The following is a 23,915-nucleotide window of genomic DNA, read 5'->3' as shown; positions in this document are numbered from 1 at the left end:
GAGCAATTTGCCGTACAGGAACTCACACATTCAAACACGAAAGTAAAATGCATTTTATTAGCAAAAGATAAAGTATTCCAACTTGTACTAGAATCAGAACATTTAGCATGCTCTAAAAATCTAACAGCAAAGCACTGAAGGACCATCGCCACTAAAATGTGCTGATCAAGCTCAGGTCCATCAGAGCTCTGCTTTAACCACCGAACAAAACATACAGCCAGTGCAGGCACAGAGGGGGGTTTGAGTCCCTGTGCGAACTGGACTTGTGAGGCCAAATGACATTATTAACATGCATGCACAACATTTGCATGTATAATCTTGCTGCTAAAAGTAATTATTGCTTAATTATTACTGTATCTGGGGAGTAGGGTGGGTGTGGGAGTTGGCTCTGATGATCTTCATGCACAAGTTGCAGAGGGTTTCAAAATGTTTTGAAGTTGAGCTTGTTGAAGGTCTTCCAGATCTCTCATCATCTTCCAGTGATGTTCGTCTGCGCTTGAAGCGCACATGTCAATCGAAACACCTCAAATGACTCATTGTAGCATCGCCGTAAATGTTTGTAGCAGATTTGCCTAGTTTCATGCAGAATTTCAAGTTTGCACTTTGTTCTAACTTGGTGTCCATGATGAAATGATGTGGTAACGCACATGGTTAGAATAGCACCAGTCGCACAGCTCCCAATACACTTAGGACTGTCTTCTGTCTTCAGTTGGCGTGTTACAAAACTAGTCTCAAAACTTTTTAATAGCACCTCATATAGGCTGGAATACACAACCTTATGCCTTAACTGCCAGCACCTGAGTTTGTCATATACAACAAGAAATTCCGGTTTATTGAAAAACTTTTGTTTAACTTTTAAACAAGTTTTTAAACCATAAATCACACAGTAGATGCTTCTTTTTTCCACTTGAAGTTGTGCCATTCCAACGCATCATAAGCGCTTACAGACGCTTGCCTATAGTGTCTGGTACTTGGATGTCTTTTACAGTAGTAGGTAACAAACAACTAAGATAAATTACTCACTGAATGAATGCAGTCACTTTCCTTCTTGCTCAACTCAGCAATAAAGGCATTATAATTTATATTGGGTGTAACATCTTTTTAATTGATATAAAGGTGAGTCTACAAAGTCTCTCCTGTGTCACTCGCCTGATGCCACCGTAACCAGCAGAGCATTTGGTTCATCATTCATCAACCCTTGACTCCTCACTGGTAGAGATTGGCCAGCAAGACATAATGACACAAAATGTCATTAAAAAGTTATAGTCAAAGTTGCTTAGGTAACAATATATAAACTTTAGTAATGTGATTGTTTTATTGAGTCCTTATCAGTGGGTTTAATCAGTTGCATAATGAATACAATAGATTTGCTGTAATATTGGAGTTTATAAAAAGTGGGTGCAACCTGTGATGGATTAGCACCCCATTTAGGATGTACCCTGCGTCATGCGTGAGTCCCCTGTGAAAGGCTCCAAGCCCCCTGTGACCCTAAACAGTGTAAACATTATAGAAAATAAGCGAGAGTGAGTGAGAGAGAATCTTAACCCAACAGATTAAGCACTGTGTGTGTACCAAAGGGTACAATATATCAGTTAATGGGTGTGCATACTTATGCATCCAATGTGTTGTGAGATTTCTTTTTCCGTACTCCATGTTTCTATTTGTTTTTCACTTGATTATTATTGGTTGTTATCACATTAAACAGCAAAACAGGATTAGACATCATTAGGCTGGAAACAAGTAATAACTACTTCAAATGTGTTTGGACAATATTGCAGTACACCATAAAGCTTACAACATCTATTAATTTATGATTTTATGAATGTATTATATATATATATATATATATATATATATATATATACTTTTATTATGAAGGTAATATATTTTTGCCCACTAAAATAGCTAAATGAGTGCACAAGCATACATTATACATAAATTACATTACATACAAATGAAAAAGCCTTACCCTGGTCAGTATGTCGTTATGTATTGGAGACCTTGGGAGTGTGTTCAACATAGCAAACGGAAACAAAATCATCAAGCTTAAGCACTGGTGTAATGTTAAGTTGACGCTATACTGCTGAGGTACTAATTGAGGTCATGCTCTAACATACAGTATAAGTATACGTTTATACTACTGCCATTTATACTACTGATGCACTGCCATCTCTTCTAACATTGCACAAATGCATCAATATCGATACTGGAGGCTTTCCTGGTCTGGTCAGCTAACAGATCAGCTGACTGGGTGACTGCGAAAACCCATAGTTCCAACTAGGGCATCACACACACACACACACACACACACACACACACACACACACATACATACATATACACACACACATTAAGATATGGGTAATTTGGAATCTAAGTAACATCTTGTAATTCCTGAACAACCTGTGCATTATGACAGATCTCTTTATTCTGCAGAACGATCCTACTACACATTAGGAAATATTGTTACCATGAAAAAATACTGTATGTAAAAGTAACACACTAATTAATAACAGGACCCAAGGTTGTTAGGCAGAATATTGCCTGGAGAATCACACTTTCTCTGCCAGCTTGCACTCTTCGTATAGTGCACCCAGCCATCCACATGATGAAAAAGAAAATGTGATTCACCAGACCAGGCCACCTTATTCCAGTGTTCCATGGTCCAGTACAAATGTTAAAATAACCATTGTAGGTGGTGACCCTGACCGGTCTGTGGCTATTTAACCACCATACATTCTGTATTGAACTGCTAATGTTACAGTATGTGTGTTCTGACACCCTTTTTACATTAGGTATTTCATATACTCTTGTTTTTATATAAGCATTTCGCTGCATATTATACTGTGTGACAAATAAAATAATAAAATAAAATAAAAATTTTGATAGAAGCAGTGTTAACTTTTAGCAATTTGAGCTACAATAGCCTTTTCTATTGGATCAAACTACATGTGCCAGCCTTCACTTTCTACATGCATCAATGAGCCTTGACCTTGTTACTGGTTCACTGGATTTTTTTCCTTCCTTGGGACTGACCACTGCAGACCAGGAACATACTAAAAAAGCTGCAGTTTTGAATTGCTTTGACCCAGTCGTCCAGCCATTATCAACTTCCGAGATAAAATGTTCCATTTCTGCCTAATATATCATATCCAGGTGCCAATGTAACGCAATAATCAGTGTTATTCACCGGTCAATAGACATAATGTTATGGCTGATCTGTATGTGTGTATATATTTGCATGTGAACACCTAACCTGCATTAATTTTGAACAAGAACAGTAAACCAAAAGTAGCTAATAGTAAGAAAAAGAAAAAAGAAAAAAAGTTGTTCCCCTTGTTTTTTGGGCATGTTGGTACAATAAGTGTAGAAAACCTTCATGAACAATGGAGAACATGCAGAGAAACTCCACACAGATAGTAACCTGAGCTCTGCTTTAAATACAGAACGCTGGATCTTTGAGCCAGCACCCCTACCTGATTTATATTGTAAGAAGGCGGGGGGGGGCCTGGACTGGAGACTATCCCGAGAGACTTGCGGCACGAGCTGAAAACACTGCTGAAAGGGGGCCAATCAATCGTAGGGCGCACACACACTATATGCAATTTAATTCGCATGTCTTTGGACTATTGGAGGAAACCCACCAAGCATGAGGAGAACATGCAAACATGCAAATGCACACAGACCTGATATGGAAATCAAACCTTAAACCCTGGAAGTGCGACACCACAATGTTAACCCGTACACCACCTGCTACTATTTAATTATTACATTAAATACAAAAAGTCAGCAGTACCCTCTGCATTCCTGGGAACACACTGTCCAGCACTATTTTATGATTTCTTATATCAAATTAAATCAAATACAATCCTGGCAAAGCTAAGTGCATAAAATTAAAATGCATATAATTTTTATATTATGTTGTGTTATAAAAGAAACATAAAATGCATTATGTAAGGTAATTTTTGGTACAAATGTCACACATCACTAAACCTAGACCAGTCAGACATAAATGTAAGGATCTTGCAGACATAAAGGATCTTAAAGACAAATAGTATAAATAAGATGACACGCGCACACAGTAAATTTGAAATGATCAACATTACCTTAACTTTCTTGGACATTCTTGCTTTCCCGAAGTGCCACAGGGACACTCGGGCTGTCTGCTGCCAACACACTGAAACCCATCAATTATGCACGTCCTGGCTAGGATTCACAATTCTGAGCAGTTTCCTATTACAGTAACAAGATACACAGCATTACAGGAAGGTCTAAACTTATACTAACACAATGCAAGTCTCATGTTTGCCCCAATAAACACAGTATAATAGGTTTAACTAAAAAACTTGGTGGAGCTAAACCTGCCTTCATCTCATTCTTGCTCAAGTAGGAAACAAACCAAATCTGAGCATCTGAACATGCATACGCATTCGCATTTCTAAACAAGACTCTCCATACAGTAGCATGCTGTAAAGAATTCTGAATAAGGCTACCAAATTTCCTCTGAAGAGACAGAGAGCACAATTTACTTAGATGCTCACAGGATGTGGAGAATTGACCACAACACTCAGATGCTGTGGTGAGTCACGTGTCATATTCCAGACACCATCTGGTACCATAATCCTTTGGTGTGGAGCTAAATGGCCTGATTGCTGATATCTCTGACTGCCACAGAACCTAGGCAACGCTCTCCAAGCTACTCATGGTAAAAGAACTGTTGCAGCTACAATGATGTGTAATAAAATTAACATAAGACTGTTGAATGCATTCAATGTAAAACATGTATGGGTTTAGGCTTGAGCTTTGGAAACAACTGTAAATGAGTGGTTTATAGAACAGATCAGAAAAAGAATTGTAGAAGTGTGCTTTAAACGTGAGTAGACAAGTGAATTAATATTATTTAGGCATTATTAAGGCATGTTAGGATGTAGAGCTTGGCTCAAAAATAGCACAGCTGACAGATGACTGTAAAAATAGCTCAGTCAATTATGCAACTTGTTTTGCAAAAAAGAAAAAAAAAAGAGAAATAAGAAAAAACCCTAAAGCCATAAAGAACATTAACATGGCATGAGGGGACTTTGTGTCACACATTTAAAGATTGGTAGGTTTTAATAGGCACTGAGAAAGCCATTGAAACTCCCATATTGAGTTAGAAGCATAAGTTCTGTGTCTAAAATCATTCTTGTACTATTCATACTATTCAAAAATGGTATTAAGTACTTTGTAATAAATATTTTATACAAGGGATGTTCAAGTCAAACCAGGACTTGTGATGAAATTTTCATTAATGGGGTAAAACCGATTTACAGGTGCAGAACACTTCATGCACAGCACGGTGATGATACTGTATACTGTAAAACATGTGAACAGTGCAAACAAGGCCATATAGTATATCCGTGAATGAATAAACCGATGTGGCTCGGTGCCCACTGCAGTCATTCCCGTGAACATTCAATGAGTTGAACGCCTGATCCTCAATGGATAACTTGTCACCAACTTGTGGAGGAGCATCTGACTGTGAACAATCATTTACAAACAACACTTGCCACTTCCCCCCATAAAGTCCTGTCCTCACTTCAAGCCATTTCCGCATGATTGTGCCATTAAAAGAGTTCCTGGGAGGCCAGCGTTTCAGACATGAAGCAGGCAGTCCTATCATGGCTCTGGATTGCTGAGGAACCTTACTACCTTGATGGTATCTACAGTAAGCACTAGTGAAATGCTGGGATTCAATTCAATTCAATTTAAGTTTATTTGTATATTGCTTTTAACATTTGCCATCGAAGCAGCTTTCACATTTAAAACAATTATTTAAGTTTGTATGGAATGTAAATGTGTATAAATTAAAATGCTCAGATAGTCCCTGATGAGCAAGCTGAGGGCGACAGTGGCAAGTAAAAACTCCCTGAGATGGCAATAGGAAAAAACCTTGAAAGGAACCAGACTCAACAGAGATCCCATCCTCATTTGGGTGTAACAGAAAGAAGGAATTGATCTGCATTTATACTGTGTGTTAGGTTGCGTGATGTTAATTGATGTTAATATGTAGTCCAGGTACAGTAGTTATTGGAGGCTCAGATAGACTCGTTGGGATGAGTGTATTCGTGTAGCAAGCGATTATATAGAGAAATAAAGATAGTTTTAGCATCCTATTAATGTCATTTTAATCCGTTAGACATACAAAACTCAAGTTTTAATCAGGCTCCTCTGCCCTGAATGGATTTAAATGTATTGAATGGAAAAAGATATATATTTTTCCAAGTTTATATGGAGCAGATATTGACCAGAAAAGCCTGAGCTAATATTTAGTTTGGCCAATGCAACGTGGTGGCGAGTTAATGTGTGAAAAAGATTCCTCATGCCCCCTGAACCACTCTTTCACAATTTGAGCCCTGGAATATGGCTGTCCAATCAAAGAAGAAAAACTCCAAACATGTGATATCCTGGTCATTCAGTACATTCAGACCTAGACCTGACCAACTGAGGCAACCCTAGATCATAACACTGCCTTCAGAGGCTTGTGCAGTGGGAACTAAGCATGACGGGTGCATACTGTAGCTCCATGCACAACCTTTTTACCCTGACACACCCATCACTCTGAAATAGGGTCAGTCTGGACTTACAGTATCTAACCTTCCAATGCTTCAGTTCATGATATTTTGCCAATTTCCAGTTCTGTTCAAAACCATGAAGCCTATTTCTTAGAGGAAAAACATTTTTAAAGTCACCTTAGTGTTTGGAGATGCATTTTGACTTAGCAGTGATAAATGTACAGATATAGACCTCACTGAAAATACAGTACAGTATTTTGCAATAGTGCTTGTAAATCTATCTATTACAATCAAAATAACATAAAATCATATTTTTTTACCCTCTCTGTTTTATTTTGTCTCTAAATATCACACCTGTTGAAATGACACTTCATTTAAAATCACAATTAAGAAGCATGTGACACACACACACACTCACACACACACACACACTTTCAAATCCCTGTCCTGTCTGTATCTAGACAACCAATACTCACCCAGGAGACGTTCTTGCTCTTGGGTGATTTGCGCATGGCCATGTGAAGAATTCAGTTCAGAGGACAGGTCTCAGGCTCACACTTACTGATTTGTTGTCAAGAACTAGTTCCGAGATGTGGAGTCCAGAGTCCTTGTGGAGCTCCATTTATCTCAACCCTAGCATGTGATGTATTAGGACCACCTCCTTATTTTTAGCTTTGTATTACCACGGAAACAATATCTACCCAACCATAAGGACGTAAATGGCAGCTCAAACTAAGGCAGAAATGATGGAACAATAAACAGACAGAGAAAACGAGAAAGTGCTGAAATCGGTGCATAGTCTTCTGAAGGTGATAATGAATCCTGTGAAGCAAGGTGAGAAACCCCCCATCATTCTTCCCCCTTGTTGCCGGTAGAAACTCTGAACACTGAGGAGGGAGAGTTATGAATATGTAAAACCCCACCCAGCTGGGCCTGAGGAAGACCACCAATTAGAGAGCGAGGATTCGAGGCACGAGGCAGGTATTACTACAGAAATACACGGAACGAGGTGGGGAATTGGGGCACATGGAGTGAGCAGTGACAAAGAGGTAAACTAGGGATTATCCGTTTAGAATGTGTATAGGGCTGGGACATAGAGATTTCAACATGATGAACATACAAATCCTCGACAGTCCCAATCTTTACATAAGCACATGGATTTGCACAATAGCAAACATTATTTTTCCCTGTTTTGCTTTTTCTCTGGCTCTCATTTCCACCTTGCTTTGCTTTTCATTGTCTACTGGAATGGTTTCGTGCTCTGCTTGGGAGGTTATTCGACAGTCAACAGAAGTCACGTCTGATGTAATAAATACTCTTGCCTCTCTCACTAATTATATCACTTTTCTTCTCACCAACAATGTCTCTTGACTGGACCACCTTGTTGCGTTCTCACTTCATTTCACACTTACTAGCTCTTCTACACATCTTTCCCTTCGACTGCTTCTTTCACTCGGTGCCATGTGATCGCTGCATCCCTTCATCCGGTTCCGTTTCTCTCGCCTCCTTGCAAGCTGCTAGTGTTTTTGTGCCTGTGTATTTTAATCACACACACTTACACACATGCACACATTATTATAAAAAAATACATTAAGCAATAGACAGTTTGGAACAAACCGATATATAAAGGAAATTCAGCCTACTGGTTATTAATCTTAGCGGCGTGTTTTATGAAACCTATGTTTGAACATTTATACAGTTAAAACAAAAATACACATTGACAAAACATATAATCACACCGTCACACTATGCTTCCACTGGCAGAGTGCATTAATGCAGCTAATTAATTCCACGCCTATGCTCATATATAACCATGACCTTTATATCAGACCTCAAACTTTTTGGATTTCTTTTTTAAGTGCTGCAGATTTTTAAGTACATCCTTGGAAGTCAGTGACTGCCTCAAGTCTGGAACCCACAGATATCACCAGATGCTAGATTTCTCCCCCGGTGATGCTCTGTCAAGCCTTTACTATAGTTGTCTTCATTAGCTGCTTTTTTGTGAGGCATTTTCATGAGGCATTCTTCAGTTTTGCCCTCAGCTATCCATCATTCTGATTCAAGCGGATCTTTGTGCCTGATCTGTCTTTGGGATGCTGTTGATGTACTATCAAAACTTTTTTAATGGTTTAAAAGAATATATGTTATAGGAGAATGTACCAAAAAGTTGGTTCGTCCACATCTAATGTCTCTCAGAGTGATTTGTCTTGATTTTTTTTTTTTCTGATAGTTTTGTGATCTCTCAGTTGCACTGCTACAGTAGCTCCTTGGACTTCATATGATCAGTTTGTAAGCAAATGATCTAGCATCCTGCAGGAAAGGTTTTAAATAGCTTGTAACCTTAAAACCATCTCATATTAGTTTAATGCTTCTTTCAAGCTTCGGACTAACTTTGTAATACAAAAGTGTAGAACAATGGCTATGTATTTTGTCCTACATTTTTTTCAGCAATGTGTCAATGTGGAAAGTAGAAAAAGGTACAGCAAATAAGACATGTTCCTATGTGCATAAAGGCACATCAAATACAACTTAAAAAACCCTGACCCTCTCTTAAAATGGTTAAAATTAAAAGGTAATATAGCTATGATGCCCTCTAGTGACTCTCCACACACATATATTTTTGAATAGGACAACACTAATACATGAAATTAGACTTTGGTTTTTGTGCTCCCTACATGTAAAAATCTCTATTTTTTTGCAAAAAATAAGGATGAATTAGTCAGTTTAGATAGAGGGTCTGAGGTTCAAGCTCAGCCTTTGAGGGTTATCATTGTCGGGTCCTTGGGCAAGGGCCTTAACCCTATACCTGCACCAATTTCTCTGTTATTGCTAGTCCCAAAGCCTGGATGAGGGAGGAGTAGGGAGGTTGGGTGTCAGGATAGCAGCCTGGCCCCATAAAAACCAACATTTTGGCTCAGCAGCATGGAATAAACAAAAAAAAAAAAACATTGTAAACAAATAACCTTTTTTTTTAACACAGACCACAGCACAGCAAGCTACTATATCATATCGTATTTTAAGGCTAGAAGCCCTACTGTTAAATTAAGTAAAATGTACAAGAGGCTGTCATAAAATGTGTATTATAGTATAAAAAACGGAAAATATTTGCCCAAATTATGTCTTCAGAAATGAACACATTCGTGACAATTTTTTTCTTGTTTAAAATACCCGCAGTATAGTTCCACATGATGTCGCTAGAGGGTCAAAACAAAAATGGCGCATCCGGTTGAGAAAATTGAAGTGCGGCTCCTTCATGACATGTCAGCCCATTTAGCTCAGGAAAGGGTGAAACTTGCGGGCGACTTGGAGTGTGAAATTCTGCCTGACTGTTTTGTCTATCACATTCCATGGATGCTCGACTGGATTGTAATCTGGGGAGTCTGAAGACCTGATCAACAACCTTGATCTCTCTGCATGCCAGACCCCACACATGGCATTTCGAGTGCTTGGTGGGTTTCCTCTAGGTACTCTGATATCCTCCCACAGATCAAAGACATGCAGTGCAGGTTGGAAACTGGTGTTTTTAAATAGTTCGGAGTGTGTGAATAAGTGTGTGAGTGCTTGTGCCCTGTGACGGAACACCATTTAGGGTGTAGCTCATGGCTGAAGGTTTTGGACTACTTATTAGAAGGTCCCAGCTTCAAACCCGACCACCACCACCAAGTTGCCACTATTGGGCTCTTGAGCTAAGCCCTTAACCAAAGTTGCTCAGATGTATAATACAATTAAAAATGTAAGTTGCTCTGGATAAGGGTGTACAGTATGCCAAATGCTGTAAAATGTAAATGTACATTTTTTTGTTTTGTTACACAAGTTATGTGTTATAGATGATGGATGGATGCATAGACCACAATTGTACCCGAAGACTAAGTATAAATTAAACAGAATTTTTTTTTTACACAAAACCATAATAATATATTACAAGAATTATCCCATTACACAAATTTTCCCATTACAATCTCATTGTATTGGATTTAGGTTCCTTTTTTTACGTGCTTGTTTTTTAAGGTGGTGATCAGCATAAAAACTGTTGGACAACTTGTTTTAAGTAGTTCACACCAGTACAAGAGAAATCTTATATGAAGCCTTCACTACTGTTCAAAGCGCTCACAGAACACAAAACCAATGTTATTTATAGGAGAGGATTATGGAATGTCAGCAGTGAAAAGTTCAGTATTGCAATAATAGTGCCAGTTTACCCTTAAAATATCTCGCATGATCTGTTATGACAGTTGATAAATAAAAAGGTGTATGTCAGTGATTCCTCCCGCACTCACTAACTGTGAGAATACAGTATGTGTGTGTTTGTGTGTGTTAAAGTGTTGATGTTTTTTCCGATCTACAGTGAAAAACTGTAAAACTACAGTTCTCCTCCGAGTGGCGCAGTGGTAAACTGCTCGCCCTATCATTCGGAGATTGATTGCGAGTTCGATTCCCGGGTGATGCTGTAACCTTCCCAACAGTGTGTGACCGAGCAGTTCGTAAAGATGCGGTCGGCTGGCGTCATGTGGTTTCGGCGGAAACATGTGATAGTCTTCAGCCCTCCTTTTCGGTCATTTACTTTCTCACTCCCTCCATCTCTCACTCACCCTCTTGCTCACTCTTACCCTCTCTCCATCATTTATTCTCTCACTCACTATCTTGCTTCATCTCTACATCCCTATTACCCCCTCAATCAAACTTTTGCTTGCTCACATATGTGCTTACCTGCTCACCAACTCACTCACTCAATCATTCCTTCATTTCCTACCTCGCTTAAGCAGCGATCACAAATTCCCACACGACATGTGAACACCCAACATTGTTTATATGAGTGTCTTATGGCCCTTGCTTGGGCCAGATAATACTCCTTTGTTGGCCCAACGTCGGCAACATTTTGGTAACCTTTTGTCAGTGCTCCGACGTCGGCCCAGTTCATACGTTGGGCCCATGTTGGCCCAACGTTGGTTCAGTGGATAATGGCAAGGTTGAAAATGGGAAATTAAATTATATCGCTTTAGCTTTGTGCAGCAGGCTCTCTTAATGATGCTCTTACATCAGGAGCTCATATGAGGGTTGGTTACCAATTAAGTACATAAATAACATTGAAAGAACTATATATCTCTCAGTGGACACCGCCGCTGGCCTAACATTGGTCCAATGTGTTGCTCCTATCCTCCCTGATAGACGGTGACACTTCTATGCATTTTCTCTGCTGACCAATGCTGTGAGTGTGTGTGCGCATGTCAGGAAGTATCACAACTTGCCACGTGTGAACAACATGTACAAACACAGGAACAGCTTTTTTTGAGGATTGCTAACTATTTGTGAGTATAATTTTGTTTCCTAAATATTGCCTATAGAACTATGAATATTTAGTGATCCACGATGACTAAATAACTTGTAAGAAAATGCAATTCTTCGAGAGAACGAGACAGAGAAACAACTGGCCTAATATCACTTATGCACTCTAGCTTGTGTTAAACACAAACACTTTGTATGCTGCCAAAAGACTTTTAACAATATTACTGGAAGTATATTACTATCACTATTACTATTATACAGTATCTAAATGGATTTGCTATGATGTCTGCTAAACAATTGTGATAATGTGTTGTTATTCATTTCATTTGTCTGTTGTTATTTATGGCTAAGTGACATAGATGGAAGTGTAAAAAGTTAAAAATTAATGTACATAAAATAAATAATATCCAGTTAAGACAGCTAAAAACAATAGTTATAAAGTTTATTGTGGTACAGTTCATAAGGTGTAACAGTTAAAAAAATATATTTTCTTATGTTTTTTAAATAATAAATGTTAAAGTAATTGTGCTCAACTGTGAACACTGTTAAACAGGTCACTAAAGGGCGCTTACTACTGGGAGCACAGTGATAAGCGCCCTCGTTATGTGTGTGCCCTCTACGCACGCACACACATAACGACAGGCTGAAACAGGTGGGGGACAATAGATCTTTAACCTCTCTGATGACACTTTCTTTTGCTTCGCACATGTGCACACACATGTGTTATAATAAACAGTACACGCGCGCTGTACGCCACACGCATGCAGACACAAAATAAAAGATGTTTTACGCGTGGTCACAGTGTTATAGTAAACAGTACATGCGTGCACGGATGTTACAGTGTCAGTAAGAGGCGCGCGCTATGACCGAGCAGGGGAGACGATTACCCACAATTCCGCAGCGCAAGAGAGAGAAAACAAGAAGCGCATGCGTGCTAGTTGATACTCGGCACTCAAAATTTATTAAAATCTCTGCTCGTCTTGCAGAACACTCGCAAACCACGTTACCTGCAATCCAAGTTTCCACTGTACTTTCTTCTCCCTATACATTACAGCCAGCAGAGTGCAGTGTTGCTCTAATATTTTGACACCTAAAACAACTGAGACAAATGATTCAGCCCACAATAAAGACTGGGATTAAAAATGACCTAATTTCACTTGATTGTAAAATGAGCCTCAATGAGCTGGCCACAGATAGTATTGCAATTTATTCTCCATTGATCCAATTATTAAAGCTTGGAAATATATTAAAACAGCTCAGATCTAGTAAATTACGATAGCATAACTTATTTGTATTTGTTTTTCCTAACTGAATATTTTTCAACACTTTATGATATTGCTGTATTGATATTGCTGGTTCAATTAATATTAGAGGGCTCAGAGAGATCCTCATTCTGTTGTCTCATTTTATACTAGATGTGATGTTTAGATGTTCTGCTCAGGGATTCACTCCTTAGTAGGGCTGAAAATAGGAAAAGTGCATCTGTGTGTGGTTGCCAGTAGTTTATTTGAGAACCTCCAGTGGGTAAGGGGTAGCTCAGTGGTTAAGGCATTGGACTACGGTTCGGAAGATCCCAGGTTCAAACCCCACAACCACCAAGTTGCCACTGGAGGGCCCTTGAGCAAGGCCCTTAACCCTCAACTGCTTAGATGTATAATGAGATAAAAATGTAAGTCGCTCTGGATATGAGTGTCTGCCAAATGCCTAAATGTAAGATCTCATATACTGTAAACATAGGAAAACACAGCTATACAGCCGTGTACATAAAATATTTAACAAAAAATAAAAATACATGACAGGGTACAAGTACAAGTACAAACAAGGTTACAAATTGGCTGAATTATTAGGAATTTCTGATTTATTGACAATATTTTTTTCGGTGTATGAGCATTAAAATTCCAGTCAACAGAAATGTTATCCTCTTTAAATATGTTTGTAGTTATCATGTGACCTACAAATACAAACAACCACAATTATTTGTATTTTAGATTTTATAATGTATTATTTTTATTTTTTTTGTAATTATTATATAGTTAAAAAGTTTACAAACTTTCAAAAACCAGGAGAGGTAAAAATAAGTTCAGTCTTTCTACATCCAAATTCATCAAGAGCACCTCTATATAAAAAAAAAAGGACAAAACTTTTAGGACTTATAGGATCCTTCACAGGGGCCTGGATCCTATACCAGGAGACATCGCAGAGTGCACACACACACACACACACACACACATACACACATGCATAAATTTGGGAACACCAGTTAACAGAATTTGCACTGAACTGTCTATGGACTGCGGGAAGGAACCGAAATACCCAGAGGAAACTCACCAAGCACAGGGAGAACATGCAAACTCCACACACAGACTGTGAAGCAGAAATCAAACTATTGGCCCCCCCTGTAGGTGCGACGCCGCAGTGCTAGCCACTACACCACAGTGCCGCCCCTAGGAAGCTTGGAGTCATTAAAATACCAATGATCTCCATTTAATACCAGAATATTCTTGAGGAAAAATGTCCAGCAGTTTAAACTGGGCCACAATGTTGTCATGCAACAGGACAATTTGCAAGAACACTAGCAAACAGAGCACCACAGGAGATCTTTTCTCTAAATGGCCATTTAATTATACAACTTATCTCTGTTTATCTCTTTCTTGAGTTAAATTTTTTCCTTGTCTAGTCTATTTTTTTCCTTACTTCCTGGTTAATAAATCAATGCAACCGTATGAATAAGACAAAGCAATTTCCCTCTGGGTTTAATGAAGTTTTTTGAATTTTGTATCTAAATGGCTAGAACAAATCAAGGTGTTGGTATGTTTAAGTCATAGTCCTTATACTCTTAAAAAGGAATCTTCTTCTTCTTTGTCTTTCGGCTGTTCCCTTTCAGGGGTCGCCACAGCGAATCATCTGCCTCCATCTAACCCTGTCCTCTGCATCCTCTTCTCTCACATCAACTAACTTCATGTCCTTACTTACTGCATCCATAAATCTCCTCTTTGGTCTTCCTCTGGACCTCCTGCCTGGCAGTTCCACCCTCAGCATCCTCTACCGATATATTCACAATCTCTCCTCTGAACATGTCCAAACCACCTCAATCTGGCCTCTCTGACTTTATCTCCAAAGCATCTAACGTGGGTTGTCCCTCTGATGAACTCATTCTTGATCCTATCCATCTTTGTCACTCCCAAAGAGAACCTCAACATCTTCAGCTCTGCTACCTCCAGCTCTGCCTTCTGTCTTTTCTTCAGTGCCACTGTCTCTAAGCCGTAGAGCATCGCTGGTCTCACCACTGTCCTGTACACCTTTCCTTTCATTCTCGTTGATACTCTTTTATCGCACAAAACACCTAAAACTTTTCTCCACCCATTCCAACCTGCCTGTACCCGCCTCTTTACCTCCTTTCCACACTCTCTGTTGCTCTGGACCGTTGACCCTAAGTACTTAAAGTAATGCACCTTTTACCTTTGCTGTAACCTCACCGTTCCTCCTGGGTTCCTCATTTACCGTCTGGTAATATTCCGTCTTACTGCGGCTAACCTTCATTCCTCTGCATACCTCCATCTCTCCAAATTTTCTTCCACCTGTTGCCCGCTCTCGCTACAAAGCACAATGTCATCTGCAAACATCATAACACTTCCATACCTCCACAGTTATGTCATCAGGACCAACAGCCTTTCCACTCTTTATCCTCTTCAACGCCACCTCTACCTTCACCGTACTCTGCATCTCCCTGTACTCCTGTCTACTCTCTTCAGTCCTCTCAGTGTCCCACTTCTTCTTAGCTAGCCTCTTTCCCTGTATACACTCCTGGACTTCCTCGTTCCACCACCAAGTCTCCTTGTCCACTTTTGCCTTACCTGATGATACACCAAGTACCCTCCTACCTGTCTCCCTGATCACATTGGCTGTAGTTGTCCAGTCTGAAAGCACCTCCTGACCACCCATAGCCTGTCTCAACTCCTCCCTGAAGACTACACAACATTCTTCCTTTCTCAGCTTCCACCACTTTGTTCTTTGCTCTGCCTTTGTCCTCTTCACCTTCCTCACCACCAGGGTTATTTTACACACCACCATTCTGCGTTGTCTGGCTACACTCTCCCCTACCAACACTTTGCAGTCACTAATCTCTTTCAGATACAATGTCGACACAAGATGTAGTCTACCTGGGTGCTTCTTCCTCCACTCCTATATGTCACCCTATGTTCCTGCCTCTTCTGGAAGAAAGTATTTACTACTGCCATTTTCATCCTCTTTGCAAAGTCCACCACCATCTGTCCTTCTACATTCCTGTCCTGAAGACCAAACCTGCCCATCACATTTTCATCACCTCTGTTCCCTTCCCCAACATGTCCATTGAAGTCTGCACCAATCACCACTCTCTCACCTCTGGGAATGCTCTGCATCACTTATCATCTAACTCACTCCAAAATGTCTCCTTCTCTTCTAACTCAGTCCTTTCTTTGTAGGTCACAACATCACCCCTTCAATATCCAGCTTCATACTCATTAACCTGTCTGATACTCTTTTCACCTCTAGAACATTCCTAACAAACTCCTCTTTCAGGATAACTCCTACTCCATTTTTTTTCCTATCCACTCTTAAAAAGAATAGTAGTTTTAAAATATCCCCAATATAAGGATGCCCTTAAACATCAATGAACTATTGAATAATAATATGAATAATATGAGAAACTGATAAACGGGGGGTTCTACTTACCCACTTATTCTCTATAACCCTGTCGAGGGTCAAGGGAGTCCTAGCCTAGGTGACTTAATGCACTAGGTGGTCTACTTCCTGGTTGCAATGTTGGTTTAAGTAACCGCATACAATATATTTTTTTGACACTTAAAGGTATTGTTTGTTTATAGAAGTATGTAATTACCACACAAATGTTATTTTGGCTTTGATTAATAAAAACCTTAAAGTGAAGAAAAGGAGGTTGTACATTTTCCTTACGGCTGTATCTATTGCTGTTATGATTTAAAGACATAGTCATATTGTGCAGTAATACTTTTGGTGGAGGTGGTAATGGTGTTGGTAGTGTTGGGACATACTGTAGTGGCAACAGGCTCTGAAGTTTAGAAAGACTTCATTATTCCCAGTGACAGATTAAAATTCCTACTCATGAATCCGCGGATATTCTGAACACTGTGAGATAAAATCCATTCTGAAGCTTCTTGGTTTAGCTGGGGCTCTGTCCTGTAGAGTTAAACTTGAGGAACCCTGGTAAGGTAACCAAACCACCTCAGCTGGCTCATCTCATCTTATTGTCTATTCCTGCAGACTGTTATAAAGAGCTGACACCCGAGACTACATATACAGTACATGTACTAAATGAACATTACCTTAAAGAAAGCTTTACTATATTAATGATTCTGTATTTTTGTTTAATATGTTTTTACTTTTTTAAGCATCACCGGTTTAGTAATCACTGGCCTGATCAAGTGGTCAAGTCAAGTAGGCTTTTATTGACATTTCAACCATATACAGTTGACGATGAAACGAAACAATGCTCCTCCAGGACCAAGGTGCTACATATAACTTAAATTAACAAAAACTAACTAGCTAACTAACTAAGAAACCTACTGTTTGTCCTCATCTGCAACTTTTTTCCATTAGTTCATGCCTTAAGTTTTAAGCTTATATGATTCTTAGATCGCTGTGTGGCTTAAGAAAACAAAAACATTCCACTGAAACTGCTCAGGTACAGGCACTGGACTGAAAATGAGAGACAAAAAGTCCTTTAGGAAGCCTAGAGAGCTATTTATCAAGACTACGTAAAAAGAAATACAAGAAAGTCTGGCATTGAACTGCGCTTCTAATTGCCTTTAAGTATTTTTATACTATTTTTGACAAGTACAATTTCTTGTTTGTAATTGCGGATTATTTTTGTATATAACTATGGCTACAGTCAGATCACATTTCGATGCAGGAATCCAGATCACTTACGGATATTGTGTTTTTGTAGCTGTGCTTATACTGTATGCCTAAGTTAACAGATGACCAGCTTCTGGAAAGCTTATGTGTTCTTATTTTTGACTGTAAACTAAACATCACAGTTCTCCTGGAAACCAGTCACAGTATGTCATGACCAGTGCTGAATGTTTTTCATTTTCGTGTACAGTTCCAGTCATTTAGAATCTGCTCCAAGTTGCACTGAATCTGTTCTTTTAACTCAGAGTGATACTTACTTACCTTATTAAGACAAATTATCTTGTTTTTTTATTACTTTATTATGATAATCTGTATCGATTCTGTACATACTGGACATATCTACATATGCATGTACTGTATGTTCGTATGCATATACTCTATATATACTAATATTTTTTTTAGGACTGCAAAATCACTTTTTGTATGTAATATAAATATAAATATGTAATATTATAATGCCTGTTGCACTTCCTGTACATACAGTATGACATCTATAGCGTGTACATATGACTCACATAGCCTTAAAGCCACTGCATTTTTAAAACAATTATAAATACGCTACTTCTGCACTTCCGGTTGGATACTTTAGGATAAAGGCTCATTCATGAATGAATGATAAATGAATCAATATAGCAATGGTATTTTCACTTCTGTCGTTACAAATGGCTAATTTTAAGCAACTTGTGTAAGAATCTTTTGAAGAATAAAAGCAAAACTTGATCTTTCAAAAATGAGAGAACTAATATGACAGCTGCAAATGGATATTCGATCTACATTCATCAAATGTTAAAGGTTGTGTCTGTATGTTAAATATCATGCTATGCACTTAACAGGTTGTCAAGTTTGTGTTGTGCCCAACACAAAGTTGACTAGAATGCCAGCAGTTAATAAGACCTGCTATAAACCTTTTTACGCCACAGTTAGTTCCAACTGAGTAATCTGATTAGATGAGAGTCATTCCATGAGTGGTGATGTAGAGCATAGTAGCACTTGGATGTTTACCTATATGTATCACTCTGTGTCACAGGTATTCCAACAATCATTAATTACACTCAGTCGGTCAGTCGCCAACAAGTAGGTCAGTACTGTAAAGAAAGAAGAGCAGCTGCCTGCCAAAACTCATATTCAAAACCAGTCACGGGAGCACGTTCAGCAAGAAAATAAATCTGATAATGTTATGTCATCTTAAACAACACTTTCTCTCCCTGCAACTGTCATTATTTCCAAATTGTCTGTTCGTTGTTTGGTTTACAGATAACACTGGCTAACTAGCTTCTAACACAAGAATCCCAAATCCCGTTCTAACCCCTGATCAAGGGCAGTAAGTGGAAATAAAAAAATAATACACAATAATCCTTACCTTTTGGCTACATATTATTGGTAAGGATTTAAAACTCCCTTTACCCCTGTTTATTCCACTAACTGTCGGCCGACAGCTCCACCAATCCTGGTTAGTTAGTTCCGCCATTTGCTGGAGGATAAGTGTTGACAGATAAATGGTAAAATAAAATAACTAGTTAATATATACAATCAAATCATAATTTGCTGATAATAAATAATGTTTGTGGACCTGTTGTTTCTAAAAATTGGGAAGAATTTTTTTAAGAGATTTACCCAATGTTTAAGCATATGGCATTTATTATTTTAAATATGAAAGAAACTTGCTTTTCTCACTAGTGCACTGCATATAAAAACAGCCAGCTTCATCTTCTCATTTCCTCAAATGAATTCACCTTTCGGAGCTGAGTACAGAGGTAGGTGTAAAGAGTATGATGGCGCACCATCTCCCACTTATCACCCCATAACCCTTACAGTCATTGATTGGTTGCATACATGCCCACAGGCATGATGAGCGTCTGACTCATTGCCTACTGGGTAAAAGTAAATATCTGACTTGCTGACACCTCCAACTGAGTCAGAAGAAAGTAACCAAAGCTTTTTAAAATATCTCTAAAAAATGTGGTCCAAGGTCACGTGTACTGGAAGTGTAACTGCGTTTTCAGTGGCAGGGGAAGTGGTAGGAAAGGGGACAATAAGGTCAATGGGTTATGATGACAGAAGAACAATGTAAAAGCTTTTTTTTCTCACATCTGAACCGTTACTGGAAGCTGGGCTATTCCAGGATGCACTTAGTACTGGAATGCTAATTCAGCACAGTTCTTTATGCTATTCGACAAACATGACAATATGACGTGCCTTTACATCTTTTTCTTACAACCTCTGTGTATTTAGCTTTGCATTTTAAGATGGAATTTGGTAAAGTAGTATTCTGTCAATTAGTGCAAAGTTTAGACTTCGTGTCTGATCATGACTATAAGAATAGACATCCTAAAACATACCAATAAACAGGCACAAATATACTTCAGGGTAAATGGTCAGAAACCTGAATAAATTAATCTTTGTTTGTGGTTTATGTGTGTCACTGGTCCTTAAAAGGAAGAAGCATGCCTACAGAGGTTTGTGCTGAGGAGAAGAGCAGAGCAGCGGGTCACAGCAACAAAGACCAGACGCCTCCCAGATCATAAACACTGTGTTCTTGCAAGAGCACCTCTGCTTTATGACATACACACACTCATGCATACAAACATTTACACTCTACACACCGTACTTTACACGGTCTCACAGGAAAACATCAATCACGTACTCTGACAGTTCAGCTTTTCGGTGCCAAGCATGCTAGTTAGTGCGTCTTTATTAACCTGTACAGCGTGACCTACGCATTACCTAAAGCTTTTATTCAGCTTGTGTAACTGTGGGTAGGAGTCTGGAAAAAAATCAGAAGCCACCAACACACTCTTACATAGTAGGGTGAGAGAGAGAGAGAGAGAGAGAGAGAGAGAATTATGTAAGTAGTTCAAGTACGATTAAACTATTTACTTTTTATCTATTAAAAATCTATTTTTACAGTCTACCACATTAAGCACTGAAACAATAATATTACTGTGATCCAAAAATTACTTTATTGACTTTATACTTTGTTATTTTGCTCTCAGCTACACGTACAATCCGAGCGGTAACAATCATGCAAACTCTTCTTACCTGGCGCACAATGCTGTTGTTCGTGGTGTCTGAGCTAGTACTTCCATCTGAACCTTTGAACCTTCCTTTTCTGCCCAATTTTCTCCTGTGACACTGCAAAAACGTGGGAAAATTGTGATTTTTAATGATGATACTACGAGCGTGACTCAAAAGAAGTCATTTCCTGATCGCAAATGACTTTTGTAATGGCCTTATCCCTAAGGCCATGTGAAGTTCTGCCAGATTTTTCCAAGACATGCCAAGTAAAGTGGGTATGTTTAGTTTAGTACTGTCAATCAAAGTAAAACTGAGCAAACAGAAAGATAGAAAAGAAAGAGTGAGAGAGAGAGAGAGAGAGAGAGAGAGACAGGGGTTGCTGGCCATTCCCGCAACATTTTTTCTTTGTTTAATATGTTAATATAGCAACTGTTTGTTAGCTGGCACATTTGTTGTCATTGTATTAATGTATTATTGCATTACAACTTCTTAAGTTGCTATTTTTAATACATCTCTAGTTGCATTGCTTATTATTGCAGACTAGAATAAGTGCATCAGATTTCAAAATTGTAGATTTTATGCATTGCAATACAGCTAAATGAAGTTGATTGGCCAAATTAAGTATACAGTAGGAGGACAAATTACACTATATTATTTACAGAGCAAAAGAAGACCATCATAATTATGGATCTCAAAGGGGGGTCCTGCAGTTCAACAATGCTCTATGGCAACTATAGGATTCTATTATTAAAACATTCTAAATTACTTTAAAATAATACTTTTTACAGTTATTATGGATATACATTTTTAAACACTGACATTTCAGTGTAATATGTTTGACAGCAAAACTGTGAGAGTTGTTAATTTCCCAATCAAACATTAACAAATGAAAAGAAATTTGAATGTTTGAATATAACTGGGCAGGATGGGGGGACGGGGTGGGCAGTTTCTCTCTAATTTAGTCGTATGCAATTCCCACCCGTCGCTAGGAATCTCCCACATCAAAGCTCTTACTCAATCAGGGAGGCTCCAACCACGTGACAGCAGCCAACCGCATCTTTTCGAACTCCACGCTCAACAGCGCTCCCATAAGTGCCTCCCATCCCACCCCACTGAGAGAACTCGGCCAATCAGCTCTCTCCAGGCCCTCGGCTGCGAGAGGCTACAGCATCACCCGGGAATTAATTTAGCAATCTCCGTATGAATGGCCGAGCACTTTGCCACTGCGCCAATATAATTGCAATTTTAGGGACTTTTGAAATACTCCTGCCAATATAATATATATGGATATTAATATAGCATTTGGTCAATGAAGATACCAGTTGGTCAAGTTTATCTAGTGGGAGTTTCCCCCATTCTTTTATTATGTAGGTCTTCAGCTGCGCAATTGTCCAGGGTCTTTGTTGCCATATTTTGCACTTCACACATTCACGATTAGCAGGACAGTCCAGCACCTGTACTCTGTGTTTAGCAGCCCTGTATACGTAATCCGAGCAGGATGCGGTTTGGCATTGTCCTGCTGGAAAACACAGGAATGTCTCTGAAAAAGATGGTGTTTGGACAGCAATATATAGTATGTTGCTCCATAAAGAATACATTTTTCTATATTAATGGTGCCCTCACAAATATGCAGTTCACCCATGCTACAGGCACTCATACACCCCCTACCTCTTTTCCTCTTAGACCCAGATAACATGACAGCTGTTGTTCCCAAAACACACATTTTCAGTGTGCCACTGTCCATCTCAGATGGACATCTTTGTTGCCTCTAGACAGTATTAATGTACTGTGTGGCTTCCCAGAGCCTTAAGTTCCATTGGTAAACGCAGCCACAAATATTGTTAATTTATAAAGGTCTACGAAAGTGTTTCCAAACCTATATCATGTTATCCACTACAGAATTATTGAATAATTTCCTAAATAATTTGCTAAATTTGTTGGCAATTCAGCAAGCCTCGCCCCATCCTTGCTCTAAAATGTATAGGCCTTTCTTTGAAATGCATTGTACTGTATATTATAACATCACTCACTCATCGGCTATACCGCTTTATTCTGTTTACACATCGCAGAGGGGCCTGGAGCCTATCCCAGGGCAGGATACACTACGGGCTATTTGGGAAACACCCATTAGCCTAATCTGCATGTATTTGGACTGTGAGAGGAAAGCAGAGTACCAGGAGGAAACCCATCAAGCACGGGGAAAACTCCATGCACACAGAGACAGGAAGGCTGGGAATCGAACCTGGGCACTGGAGATGCAAGGTGACAGTGCTAACCATTAGGCAACTGTGCTGCCCTATATGATAACATAATTAATTTATCTGTGTATTAACAGCACTTGTTTCTTATCACCCTGTAATGTAATTTATACATGAAGCACTGCTCTTACAAAACAATCATATACACTTATGCAAAGGTTTTTTCACATAATTATATGAATGATATTCTGCCCTGCATTTGCTCATGACATTATGTAAAAAGTATGTGGCAAAATGAAAAAATAATTATTTACCGAAAAATTCACATCTGAAACATTAAATGCCCTACATATGAAAGATTTTACATGTGATTTTCAATCAGTCTTTTGACTGCTGTTTGTAAAATGTTTTTGTTTCCTGACCTACATTGCAGCCCAAGGTATACACTAATCATGAAAGTCTATTTTAAAAAATCTATATTGGGGTTTTCATGATTTTACTGAAATTGTCTTTTTCTAATGTAAGACTGATTGTACAGTACAACATACAGCTATAATAGAAGAAAACCCAAAGAATTCAAAGCTCAATGTTTAGTTAAATTTAGTTTTTTTCTGAAATCAGTATAGCTTTCAAAATTATTTATACATGCTAAAAATATACATAAAACTACTTTGATTACTGTTCATTAGCGCTTAGTGCCAGCATGTCTATATGCCAAGTTTAAGGCCTCTCTGCTTCCTGTTAGTGATGATGATTGACTACAGCTGGTAGCTCCTCTGTGCCAACATAAAAAATGGGTTTGTTTGACAGCACACATTGACTTGAGCAACACAGAGAAGAACAAGAAAGTCCAAGGACCTCAGTGCATCTGAGAAAAAGCATGGTGTATATACACAAATCAGGAATGTCTCTTGGAGTCATTTCTAAACAGCTGCAG

At 38.8% G+C, this 23,915-nt stretch overlaps 1 protein-coding gene across 3 annotated transcripts in view; it reads right to left on the bottom strand.

The window, feature by feature from the left end:
- The window catches only part of cacnb2a (calcium channel, voltage-dependent, beta 2a), a 73,522-nt gene that overhangs the window by 47,755 nt on the left and 1,852 nt on the right, over positions 1 to 23,915 (bottom strand). For 2 of the 3 annotated variants that reach the window (XM_053493523.1, XM_053493545.1), the window contains exon 2: positions 20,805 to 20,897. The exons of the other annotated variant lie outside the window; for it this stretch is intronic. In XM_053493523.1, the coding sequence (XP_053349498.1) occupies positions 20,805 to 20,897 (93 nt within the window). The remainder of the gene's footprint in view (positions 1 to 20,804; positions 20,898 to 23,915) is intronic. 3 annotated transcript variants of the gene reach the window in all.

This window comes from Clarias gariepinus, chromosome 1 (genome assembly GCF_024256425.1).
Source record: "Clarias gariepinus isolate MV-2021 ecotype Netherlands chromosome 1, CGAR_prim_01v2, whole genome shotgun sequence".
NCBI classification, from domain to species: domain Eukaryota; kingdom Metazoa; phylum Chordata; class Actinopteri; order Siluriformes; family Clariidae; genus Clarias; species Clarias gariepinus.
This window is presented reverse-complemented; position numbering and strand designations above follow the sequence as displayed.